The sequence below is a fragment of the Balearica regulorum genome, chromosome 1 (assembly GCF_011004875.1).
Source record: "Balearica regulorum gibbericeps isolate bBalReg1 chromosome 1, bBalReg1.pri, whole genome shotgun sequence".
Lineage (NCBI taxonomy): Eukaryota > Metazoa > Chordata > Aves > Gruiformes > Gruidae > Balearica > Balearica regulorum.
The window spans coordinates 94595813-94608263 of record NC_046184.1 but is presented as its reverse complement, the minus strand read 5'-3'; the positions used below and the strand labels follow the sequence as shown (position 1 = coordinate 94608263).

General features: G+C 40.9%; 1 protein-coding gene across 3 annotated transcripts in view; it reads right to left on the bottom strand.

Annotated features, from left to right (window-relative positions):
* Positions 1-12451, bottom strand: part of ZPLD1 (zona pellucida like domain containing 1) — a 105356-nt gene that overhangs the window by 15976 nt on the left and 76929 nt on the right. For all 3 annotated transcript variants that reach the window (XM_075767199.1, XM_075767189.1, XM_075767207.1), the window contains exons 3-4: positions 8867-8980; positions 3459-3679 (exon numbers count right to left, since the gene is read on the bottom strand). In XM_075767199.1, coding sequence (XP_075623314.1) covers positions 3459-3679; positions 8867-8972 — 327 coding nt within the window. In that variant the 5' untranslated portion in view covers positions 8973-8980. The remainder of the gene's footprint in view (positions 1-3458; positions 3680-8866; positions 8981-12451) is intronic.

Genomic DNA, 12451 nt, shown 5'->3' with positions numbered 1-12451 from the left:
GCACCCAGAGAGAGGAGTGAGAAGATGTAAGAACATCTGCAGACACCAAGGTCAGTGAAGAAGGAGGGGGAGGAGGTGCTCCAGGCGCCGGAGCAAGATTCCCCTGCAGCCCGTGGTGAGGACCATGGTGAAGCAGGCTGTCCCCCTGCAGCCCATGGAGGGAGGATGAGGGGGTGTAGAGATTCCACCTGCAGCCCGTGGAGGACCCCACGCCGGAGCAGGTGGAGACACCTGAAGGAGGCTGTGGCCCCGTGGGAAGCCCGCGCTGGAGCAAGCTCCTGGCAGGACCTGTGGATCCGTGGAGAGAGGAGCCCACGCCAGAGCAGGTTTGCTGACAGGACTTGTGACCCCGTGGGGGACCCACGCTGGAGCAGTCTGTTCCTGAAGGTCTGCACCCCGTGGAGGAGACTCACGTTGGAGAAGGCCGTGAAGGACTGTCTCCCGTGAGAGGGACCCCACGCTGGAGCGGGGGAACAATGAATCCTCCCCCTGAGGATGAAGAAGCGGCAGAAACACCGCGTGAGGAACTGACCGTAACCCCCACTCCCCGTCCCCCTGTGCCGCTGGGGGGGGCGGAGGTTGAAGCCGGGAGTGAAGTTGAGCCCGGGAAGATGGGAGGGGTGGGGGGAGGTGTTTTTAAGATTTGGTTTTATTTCTCATTCCTCTACTCTGTTTTGCTTAGTAATAAATAAGATGAATTCCCTCTCTAAGTTCGGTCTGTTTTGCTCGTGATGATAATTAGAGAATGATCTCTCCCTGTCCTTATCTCGACCCGTAAGTTTTTTTTTTCCATCGTACCTTTTCTCCCCTGTCTAATGAAAGAGGGGAGTGATAGAGCGGCTCTGGTGGGCACCTGGCCCTCAGCCAGGGTCAACCCACCACAAAACCAAAGAACTGAACTTTGAGTCTGTGTTTCTGTCTACATTACATATCTCAATCTAAATTATAAACTACATGCAAAGAAACGCTGTCAGAAATGCAAGAGCTGAAAAGTAATACAACCTTAATGCCAATGCAACCTTACTTCAGTCCCTGGACACATGCTACCCTGTGCTGCTCATGCTCACAGAGGGTGAAGAGCCAGCAATAACAAGCAGCTCTTCAGAACGCTGAAGGACACCCTTTCCTCCCGGTAGCAGCCCAGCCCCGCTCCATCTGTAACTACTGATCTGAATAAGGAGATGGTTTGAAAACAGCAGATAAGGGTCACAAATTACTTTCTCAGTAGGCACTTACACAGTAAGGCCAATTAACATGGCACTGGACTTCCACTGTAGCATTTCTTTTGTATAACTGCATTAGCAAAACAGATGCTTCCAATAACTTTAGAATACACAGCTTCTTAAAAAGACATTTCATTATGGAAGAGTCATCCTGAGGTGTGCATGAGTCAACATTTTGCATGAAGTAGCACAGGATATGCAGCAGGTATTTTGATTCCTTTGGCTACAGAAAAAACGTCTTGAAGACAGATGCAGCTATACGCTTTGCCAATAGTATACCTAACAATTTCCTAAATGGAAGGAAGATTATGAAAATCAAATTTCCTAGGTTCTATTTCTTGCCTAAAACACAGGCTAGAGCACTAAGGTAGTATAGCAAACTATAGTTCTGTTTAGCTTCCTCATCACCCCACCCCGAAAAAAGAAAAAGTTGTGTCTGCCATAGTACAGACCCAGCTTTTACCTGAGTTCTGCCTGAACTGTTGTCTTTAATTGAAAATGAGTTTGAAAGTCTTTATTGTGAAACACAGCCAAGAAACGCGTGGGATTGTACTACTCCAGTGTGGGGAACATAAGAAATGCTCCCCGCTCCTTTATTGTCTTTGTTTGTGGCACAGCATGCATAGCTGAGAGAAGGCAAGGGGAATTTTTGATTATATTTTTAGCAGCTGCTACTTTGTCTTTGTATCCTGTACAGCCTTGTGGAGGGTTTCATGGGGAACTCCAATTATTTGGACTTAGCAGACCATTTTTTGTTTGGTTGTTTTGTTGGGTTTTTTTAAAAAACATCAACCTCTTACAATTATAATCAAATAGCATGTTCAGGGAGTTCACAATGTGACTGACTCCACAGGAACAGGAAAAAGTTGCTTCCTTGCAAATTCTTCTACTGCAAGTCGTGGAGGTGCTACAGCTTTTCAGAGAAATGGGAAAAGAGAATCTTGAACTTGCTGAACCATTTTTTGTGGAAATTTTAAAAGAAAACTCAGACTGAGGCAAACAGGTCACAGAGCATATCGAACATTTCAGCCTAGTTTCGCAAAATTATCAGCAACAGAAAATGGGGTTTGTTATAAAAACTGGCAGGTACCATCAAGTGCAAGTATGAATTCCAGATAGAATATAAGCCCTTAAAATAATACATTTTTACACTTGTTTTTGTAAGTTATTCATAGATACTTTGGTACAATTCATCACTGCTTGCACAGTGTGTGATATACACACAAACTGCACATCTCTCCTCTCCCTTGGTTTAGAAGGTTTGAGATCTGACATCACCTCCCTCCCCCCAGTCAGAGTGAGATAGCTTCATTAAAGAAAATGAAATTATACTGGTACAAAAGAGACTTCAAAGTCAGCTTCTGGATGAGATTCCAGTTCCAAAATCTCACCCACTGCTAAAGATTAGATTTAGTCATCAGCTCTACAAATATGTGTGTTATCCATGCATGAAACAGCAACATAAAATGTAGATGCTGAAGTCCCACCACCAGGCAAATCACCATAGCACAGACTGGCAGTGCACTAAGAGATCAGAGCTGAACAGACAAACCTGAGCTTCAGTCGTACATCTTGATTTTTCTGTCATTAATTGAGTGCATAGATTAAATAGCCTTTTGTGTGCGTGTCAAACATTCAAAATTTCCTTGAAAACTTCAATTTGTTGTCAGGCAGTTCCATATTAAGCTGAGATCTTCCAAGGAGGTGCAAAACCTCCAGGCACTGCTAGCAGGGGTGTTTACTGTGGGTTGGGCCCTCTGGCCAGACTATGTCCCCAGGATATTCAGGCACTGCCTCATCACGAAACATATAAGTCAATCTGTCAGCAAGCCTCCCTCATTTGAGAGCACAGAAGTAGGTACTCAGACTATAACCCTCATCTAACCCACTTTTAAAAATATTGTACTTTCATTTTCCAAGTGGGTATTTGAAAAGTTTGAGCAAAATTTAAAGCATATTCAGCAAGAGCTTTAAAAATGGCTTGGAAAAATCTCATTTTTCCATTGAAAAAATATTAAAATGAAAAATATACTTTCTAATCAGAGGACAAATATGTGTACCACCACATTTTCTCATTAGTAATCAAGATTATAAATTCCTGACTTGATCTGGTTTTCTTTGATGCATGCAAGACAATGTAAACATTATCTGCAAAAGACACAATGCTGTCAAGGCCATTCATTTGATCCTATGCGTAAATAACCATGCTACAATTTCACTTTGACCTTGTCTTACCACTAAAGTGTTTCCACAGGATTCCAAAGTACTCAGATTGATGATGAAAATGACCACTGCTGGAAAGGTGTTGTTATTGATGAAACCCCTGCAGTGGGCATCTCCATGTTTCCCATTCAGTGCCAGATCTGTCTCAGAATAACCAGAAAAAAGAACTGTGCAAAAATTTATCTTCATAGTAATTGTCTGCACTCCACAGAAAACATTGATATCTCGTTCAGCTGCAAGAAAAATACAGGGAAAGACACTGTAAGAAGATGCATTTCCACTAATCTCCATATAATTATTGTAGCAGTTAGTCTAGTGTTGTAACCTCTGATCAAATCAATTTCTAGACCACAGTCACAGCAAAATATTGGAATATAAAGGTCAGAATTGCATTATTCTGAGGAACAGCTTTGACTTTAACTTCACTAAAGAGAAAACAAGAACTAATACAGTAACGTAATCTACCATGCAACAAAACCATTATTCCAAAATTCCTCAGCAAATCATTCAGCAGCATATTCACAAACTGAAGCACTGCAATGGAGTGAAAAACAGCAAATAGTTAAATATTTAGAGTCTGATTAAACAGCCCCCTTCTGGAACAGAAATTTCCAGTGATTTTGAGAAACTCAGGAGGCCGGGCTCTGCCTTCCAGCCCACGCCAGCATGGAAGTTGGGTGTGTTTGTCCGAGGTTGTCTGGAGCCCATATTGTACAAGACCGCAGTCTCAGGCTGCAGACTTTGAAGTACAATCAGTAGCATATCAGAGCAATTTATTATGGTATCTTTAAAGTTGGGGTTTTTTTAAGAACTATCAAATTCAGCTTTAATGGAAAATCAGTTGGCTCTTGAAAGACAATGATCAATACTACAAAGCATCTCGCAATCTTTCATTTTGTACAGTACGACGATACAAAAAAATCCAGAAAACATCAATTGTTACAACTGATCAGTTTTTGAACAGCAAAAAAACTTCTTGGATTAATTTGACCTTTTATTCAAAAGTTCTGAAGATTTTTATGTAGTTGAAGAGAAAAGCATCAGGTTAGGGTATAGGCAAAAGCAACAGTTTGCTTTGCTTTAGAGCTGTAACATAGCTTTCCTATAAATTCTTCTTTGGCTGTAGATGATTGGGGGGCTATTTTGGTTTTTTCCCCCTAGCACTTCACAAAAAGCCAAACGGCATTGTGTTAAACATTAGTCCTTTATATAACAATTCATTTATTACATCTGCTTAAAGATTAAGTGCTATTAAAAATTGCAGAACAACTTCAGTCAATACTATACCATTAAGCCTGCTGAAATGAATTGTTTCGCTGCATTGTCACAACAGAGAGGAAATGAAATCTCCATTACAATGAACTAGCTCTTCCCCCGTGGTACAGGAGCACGAGCAGTTTAATTTAGACAGCTTTAATGGCGGCTTTAAAGCCAAAACAATCAAGTCCAGGAAATAACGGGCTAAACTCAGTCCTGAGCTAATGTGGTGATAAATGTTACTCACTGGGTGTAAATCTGGGCAGAAATGTATTGGAGGCAAGAGAGGAGTCGAAGTGATTTGGCATGGAATTCTCCTGGTTTGTACATATACATAATTCCACTAACATAACACACAAAGATCAAGAGGAAGTATGCCTTGGTATTCACTACATGAGGACTGTTATGATCCATTTAATGGGTATACTAAGGTAGAGGGAACAGTACAAAAAGGCAAATAGCATAGCGTCTTTACGCTTATTTGGACCAATGCACAAACAGTCAGATTGTAACAAATTGCAGGATGTTATATAAAGCAGGTCAGTTAATTTTATAACTCGCTTCAAGCCTTTTAAAAAGCAGGATATTACTTTACCTGTTAAGGTACCATTACCACTTGCAAAATTCTCATTTGACAGTAAGGAAAATGAGACCATACAGCACAAAACCAACCTTTGTGCTAATACAGAAGGACAAACGACCTTTCCAGACTGAACCTTTTCTGGCCACTAGTTTACAAGGAAGTAGTGTTGCCAAATTAGTCCATTCTGGAATTAAAACAACATTATTTGTTCAGAAATTAATCCGAAACCAGGTGCAAACAGATCTAATGTTCCTTTAGAAGCTACACATCTAGATCGTGAATTTAGAAAGATAAATATTATTCCTATATAGGAATAAGTTTAAACAAAAAAAATATTTGCATTCCTTCAGTAAAAGCTTCTGGTTGTCTGAGCAAGACAGGAGCAATGGTTTGAAGGTTAGGTCATCCAGCTAGTGGGGCCTTAAATATAATGACCTCTTTGTCACAGAGTTTCCATATAGGCAAAGCACTTGGCCTCTGACTCAAATCACATAAAGTACCTACAGTCAACAGCTCTCAGAGGGATGTCGCACGCAAAACAGAGTAAAGCTCAAGAGGTACGTAGATACTACAGTAACAGAGACCATCTTGAATCAAGGACAGACCCATGGCAACAGGAGCCAAATGCTGACAGCCCCACTGCCCGCTTCTGCTCTGGTACCCTTCCACGCATTGCCCCTGAGCAGACAGCGAAAGACCTGTAGAGGACAAGAGTTTGCCACAGAACACCATTGACAAAAGTCATTCTGGCAGAACAGGCATGCAAAGACATTTATAGTTCAAAACCAGTTTCTCTGCAGGAGCCTCCTCTTTGATCAAATCACTGTTTTGATACTGAATTACAATTCACAGTGTATGTGAAAAAGCTGCAATATTTGCTTAGCTTCTACTGAGTTCTCAGTACGCACTTACAGCAAAAGCCCCCTGAATCAAAACCGCATTTCCCATCTGAAGACAGCCAGACTGCTATGGCTCCATCCCCCCAAGAAGCTTTCTAAGAGCTATGCTTTACTGCAATGCAGAACTAAAGCTTTTTTCTCCAGGCAACTCTCTGAAGGACAGCAGGATCTGACCTTATTACATACTCTCTAGAGCACATCTTGCTTTTGGTATAAAACGTCACAGAATTTTCAGTCTACCAAATGTGAGGTTTTTTCTTCATCCCTGCTGACTATTGCATACCTACACTCTAAAACAAACCCACAAACTGCAGAAACAAAAGTCCTGCCTGATTATTTATCATCCTATTTATGCAGCACCATCTCTATGCGAGAGTCACCTAAGCAATGAATGACAAAAGCACAAACAAATGAAAAATGGATGAGCTCCAAGGTTCCTTCAGGAAGGCTTAATTTCTCATCTTTGCTGAGGACAACTTCTGTTCTTCACAACATTTAAAGAAAAAGAGCAGACAACTTCAAAACCCAATGGCTTCTTTGGTATCTGCACACCACAGACCTCAGTAAGAAAGTCCATTCTCACTCCAGGTTCAGAATTCCAGCTAAATAAGGAATAGGAAGAAAGTCCTACCCATAACCAGGCTCTGTGAGCAGTATCTCAGCCTGGAGGATGCTTGTTTTGAAATATTCTCCTTTTTGACCCCTCTCTCAGCACTCCCCTTACATTTGAACTCTGAAGGCAGTGAGGCCAGCAGCCTCAAAGCCACAGCCTGAGCCAAGCACTGAGGAAACAAGCACAGCGAGAGCAAGCCCCCTTCTCCCCACAGAGGCTCTCTCGCCCTTCTTCTGGGGTTCCTGAACTCAGAAAACAGAGCTCCAGCAGCCTCACTCAGCTCCACTAGCCCCAGCCCATTGCAAAGCAGTCCGCTGAAAATAATGCCTGTCAAATTTTGGGACAAAATGGTTTTCTGTTTTCCACCTCTATCTCAGACGCACAGTTAACAAGCAGAATTATTTTTCTTTCCTAGCTCTCAAAATCAGCACTAAGACTGTTGATTAAATTCCAACTTTTGAATCTTTACTGCCTGAGATCACAAACAAGAAAAAGCAGGACTTGACTTTCAGCTCCTACAGGCAGCGCGGGGTGATTAGAATTTACTTTAAAAAAAAAATCTGTTTACTTGTAACCTAAACAAGTTTTCTCCCTAGCACCTGAAATTTGGCAGACGTGGAATCTGAGATGACCCTTTTTTATGAGGCAGAACTGCAAGTGGCCCCTAAATACCCACAATAATAGCTGGATTCAATTCACAGGTATCACATTGCAAATATAAAACCTTGGCACACGACTGTTGCAAAAAAATGACCAGAGAAAAATTTTAAAAGCACAGAAAGAGGCATATAAACTTCCCTCTAGCTGCTGCAATCCTCTCAAGAAGCCTGAAACAGAAAAACATGAGAAACTATGAAAGGTAGATCTCAGGCAGGTGGGCACAATTCAGCCACACTTTTGAGGCAAGCCTGTAAAACTTTTACTTAAGAAGGTGAATATAGAAGTAGTTTGTGAAATATTCAGTTAAACAGTGATTTTGTCAGGGATGGAGGCAACATATTTGATCTTCTTTGCATGTCTCATTTCTCTGCTCTTCACATTCACATCAATTAAGTGAAAAAGGATCAAACCCATTGTTGGTCTTTGTATCAACAAAGCACCTAGCAGTGTAGTGGTAACACAGGAAACAATAAAGAGAATGTAGGCTTTCTGCTGACTTAAGTTTAATAAAAGAGCTGATCCTTCCTGAAAAAAAAATCAAAGCTATTATTATTCAGAAAGCAACAACACTGAAAGGTATTACAGCGTAATACTATACTGAGAGTTCATCACTATACTGTTCAATTCAATTGCTACCTCAGAAACATAAGATGTGAGCACGCCAGTATTCACAGCCTTTTTTATTATTATTCTGTCCAAGAAACAACTGAGGCAGGAAAGATATGCAAGATAACAGAGACTAAAAACATTCTTTAGCTGAGTAAAGCCTCATACACATGTCATTAAGACTAAAATTTCATTTCTATTTCTCATTGTATTAAGAGCTCCGGACATCTGATGTCCCCAAAACAACTTAATTTGCACAGAGGCATGAGTGTACATCATACACAGATACATTCCATTGCTTCATCTGTCTCTAACCAAGTGCTTAGATTGAAGTGAGGAACTGAATTTTGCCATCAACTTCATTTTGCTCAATAATAGATATATATCTCTATTTCATTAAAAGGACATAATTATATTCTTTTACTCAGATAAAACATGAAAGAAAACCCAGTTAGAAGTTTCAGACTCTTAAATCTATAGAGAACATTTGGAACAACACAACCTCTGGTGAACTACTTGGACACGATAGAGCTCTGGCAAAAGCAGGTCAAACCCCACTGATGTGAGGGGAGTTGTATTCATTACTACTAGGCTGAATCTGACCCATCATGCAATTAAGAAGAAAGTAAAATGCAACATTAGAGGAGTTTCATTGTCACTGAGATAGTTACCGCTCACTTAATGTGGAGTCCTACCCACAGGCAGGCTTCAGACAGATTTAAAGTTCTGTATTTAAAAATAAGCGCTGCTTTGAACCAAGACAATAAAGAAGCCATTAGAAAAAAGTCTATTAAACACTTACCAGGAAACCTGCTATGGAGGTTAGCATCACAGTTGTATCCGTTGAACTGAGCAGTCACTGAAAGCACTTTAATCGTCAGCAGGAGCAGTAACCATACCTGTTCCATTGCAAAACCTAGCGAAACATTAGGTGGTTATTACACACATCTGTTCATTGCCTTAAAGATGCTTACTGCAGACATTTAACCACTCGGGAGGTGAAGGTCTCCAGCAAAGGAATTGGGGATAAAGCTCACAAGTTTATGGGAAAGAGCCCAGAGGCAGAAGGGCCTATTTCTCCGAGTAATGTGTAATTTCTATTAACTTCTACAGCTTTTAATCATAACTTGATTAGATGACTTGAAAAGATACTCAAGGATGATGTAAAAGGAAAAAAATCCCTAATATATATGGATAGATTAGGATTGCTTAAATATTTAAACTCCAACAGTTTTTTTGACATTTCAGTGTAAAAATTCTTTGAGAAAGACATCTTAGAAAAAGTTTTATTTTAGCCAAGTCCTTGAAAACCATGCAGATAAATGGCTTGCTGAGCAATTCTCAGGCTCAAGATCCTACAATAAAAATCAGTTTGTATCTATTTGCCAAAAATCTGTTCTTTGAAGCATGCATGCAGTTGCATTGAGCTTATGTACAGAGTTGGCACAGACACTTGCATCTACTTGAATAGTATCCAGCAACCAGGCCAAGAGATTAGAACACATGAATTTCTAGTGCCTTCAGTAATTATTCCTCTTAAGAGGAAAACTCCAAGGTGTAATACCTGTGGTATTTAGCAAAACCAAAAAAAATCTGACTCATGCTTTTATCAAAAATGTCCCAAAATATTAAGATTTTTGTCCATGAATCCAAGTGTTAATGGTTGAAGGTTTTTTATTATTTACAAGATTTTGTACGCCTAGAAAATATCTCTGCTGATGAGGATCTCAAATACAGCAATGCTCTCCCCTTTGCCTAGACAAGAACTGAACACTCCTAAGATTTAGGAGGTTTGCTTTCTCTAAGACTATAGATACAGATGCAGATCATCGCCTTTCTCCAAATGGACAGAGAACATTTGTAAACTCCATAGATGCAGCACACAAACGCAGCCATATCTGGCATGGTGAGTGTTTGTCATGCATTGCTGAGAAGAGCTGGCAACAACACACAGAGAGAACATTTGAGACAAACCCTCATTCTTAGCTGGATCTTTCATGGCTACACAGCAGTCTGAGTTAAAGTCTGCTCAAATTAATAGAAAGGCTTCCACTAGTTTTCAAACCAGGCTCATAGAGTACACAAACACAGGATTTAAAGCCTTGCGTTAAAAGACAGACCCATAGAGAACAATCCCAAGTGCTCTTCGTCAGCAAACAAAACAACTACAACAAAACACTGAGCCAAACTCTACTAAAAAGTCAAGGCATATCCAGATGTCCGGCCTTTCGCTCCTGTGTAATTCTGCTTAGAAATACATGGAATAAAAATGGAGAATTGAAAACACCAGCTTCCAGCTAAGCATACATGTTTTGTAAGTCAAGTATAAAACTTTTGCTATCATATCCAAAAGCAGTTTTGCGAGCAAGTTCTGCATAACTTACTCAAAGTGTGACCTATAGCAACAATGCAACCTCCTTTTAGTTTCAGATGGATACAAAACTCTAAATGAAAGCACTTTTTGACCCTCTACTCCTTTTCCATTAGATTCCTGTGGAGGTTGACAGCACTTGCAGCTAATGCGGATGATGAACTGTGAAAACATAAGAAAATAAAATTCCTAACTGGGTTGCTATGAAACCTCTGTATTTTCATGATCTCCTCACCCTCTTCATTACTCTCAGACAGAGAAGGTGGTGGTTTGTTTGTTTACCAGGAAAATTCATCCTTTACTTTGAAAGAATCACAGAATAATAGGGGTTGGAAGGGATCTCTGGAGATCACCTAGTCCAACCCCCCTGCTACAGCAGGATCACCTAGAGCAGATTGCACAGGATCATGTCCAGGTGGGTTTTGAATATCTCCAGAGAAGGAGACTCCACAGCTTCTCTGGGCAGCCTGTTCCAGGGCTCTGCCACCCTCAAAGTAAAGAAGTTTTTCCTCACATTCAGATGGAACTTCCTGCGTTCCAGTTTGTGCCCATTGCCTCTTGTCCTGTCACTGGGCACCACTGAAAAGAGTCTGGCCCCATCCTCTTGACACCCACTTTTCAGATATTTATAGGCATTAATAAGATCCCCTCTCAGTCTTCTCCAGGCTAGACAGACCCAGCTCTCTCAGCTTTCCTCATACGAGAGATGCTCCAGTCCCCTCATCATCTTTGTAGCCCTCTGTTGGACTCTCTCCAGTAGTTCCCTGTTGTTCTTGAACTGGGGAGCCCAGAACTGGACACAGAACTCCAGATGTGGCCTCACCAGGGCAGAGTAGAGGGGGAGGATAATCTTCCTCACCCTGCTGGCCACACTCTTCTTTATGCATCCCAGGATACCACTGACCTTCTTGGCCACAAGGGCACACTGCTGGCTTATGGAAAGCTTGTTGTCCACTGGGACTCCCAGGTCCTTCTCCAAAGGACTGCTTTCCCAGCAGCTCAACCCCTAACCTGAACTGGTGCTCAGGGTTATTCCTCCCTAGGTGCAGGACCCTGCACTTGCCTTTGTTGAACTTCATTAGGTTCCTCTCCAACCAACTCTCTAACCTGTTCAGGTCTCGCTGAATGGCAGCACAGACTTCTTGTGCATCAGCCAAGAAACATTTTTTCCTTTGGAAAATTGGCACTTCTCCAGTGTACTGGAACTTTACCTTGCTTGTACAACAATTTCATCGATAAAGTGGCTATTACTGTTCTGTAGTCTACAAGCTGGTTCCTGATGTCCATTACAATGGTATAAATCAAGGGCAATTTACCAAGATCTAAATCTGACTTCAATTTTCTAACTGCCACAGTATTTTTTACTAACAAAAAACCCCCACTGTTTGAAAAGAATTTAATGAAAGATGACACTGACAAAGCTGTAGCTATTATTTTAGATGAAAAGTAGAACTTACAATAAATTCTAAAATTTTAAATTATTAAACTTAACTTCTGCTGCTGTGTTGCAGAGGAAGGAGAGACGATTGCTAAGGAACAAAGCTGAATTAAGACATTAAGTATTTATAGCTTTAGTTCTCTAGCTGTATTCAGAACAAGTCAGATTTTAACACAACCAATAATGTTCTACTTGATTTCTGGCTATTGACTCATCTGCATATGGATCAACATGCAGATCCACATCACCAGTTGAGCAGACTACCGCTGACTTCAGTTAAATAAGTTAGGAACATGCATTATTTTCCATTTCTCAAGAGAATTGCAGGGCTAGAAATCACCCTCAGAGGCCAACCTTACCTATCTGCCCATCCCAGCAAGAATCAAGGCAGCCATTCCTGCTTTTCCAGCCTGTTCTTAAAGGCCTCTGGCAATTTATTTCTCAACAGAAATTTCTAAAACTTCAGTCCCCCAAATGTATAAGGCAACCTAACCGAAAGATTTGTACCATACTGATACAGCTGAAGATTTCATCCAATCAAAGAAGCGTAAAAGTTTTATCAAAATAGTAACAGAAAC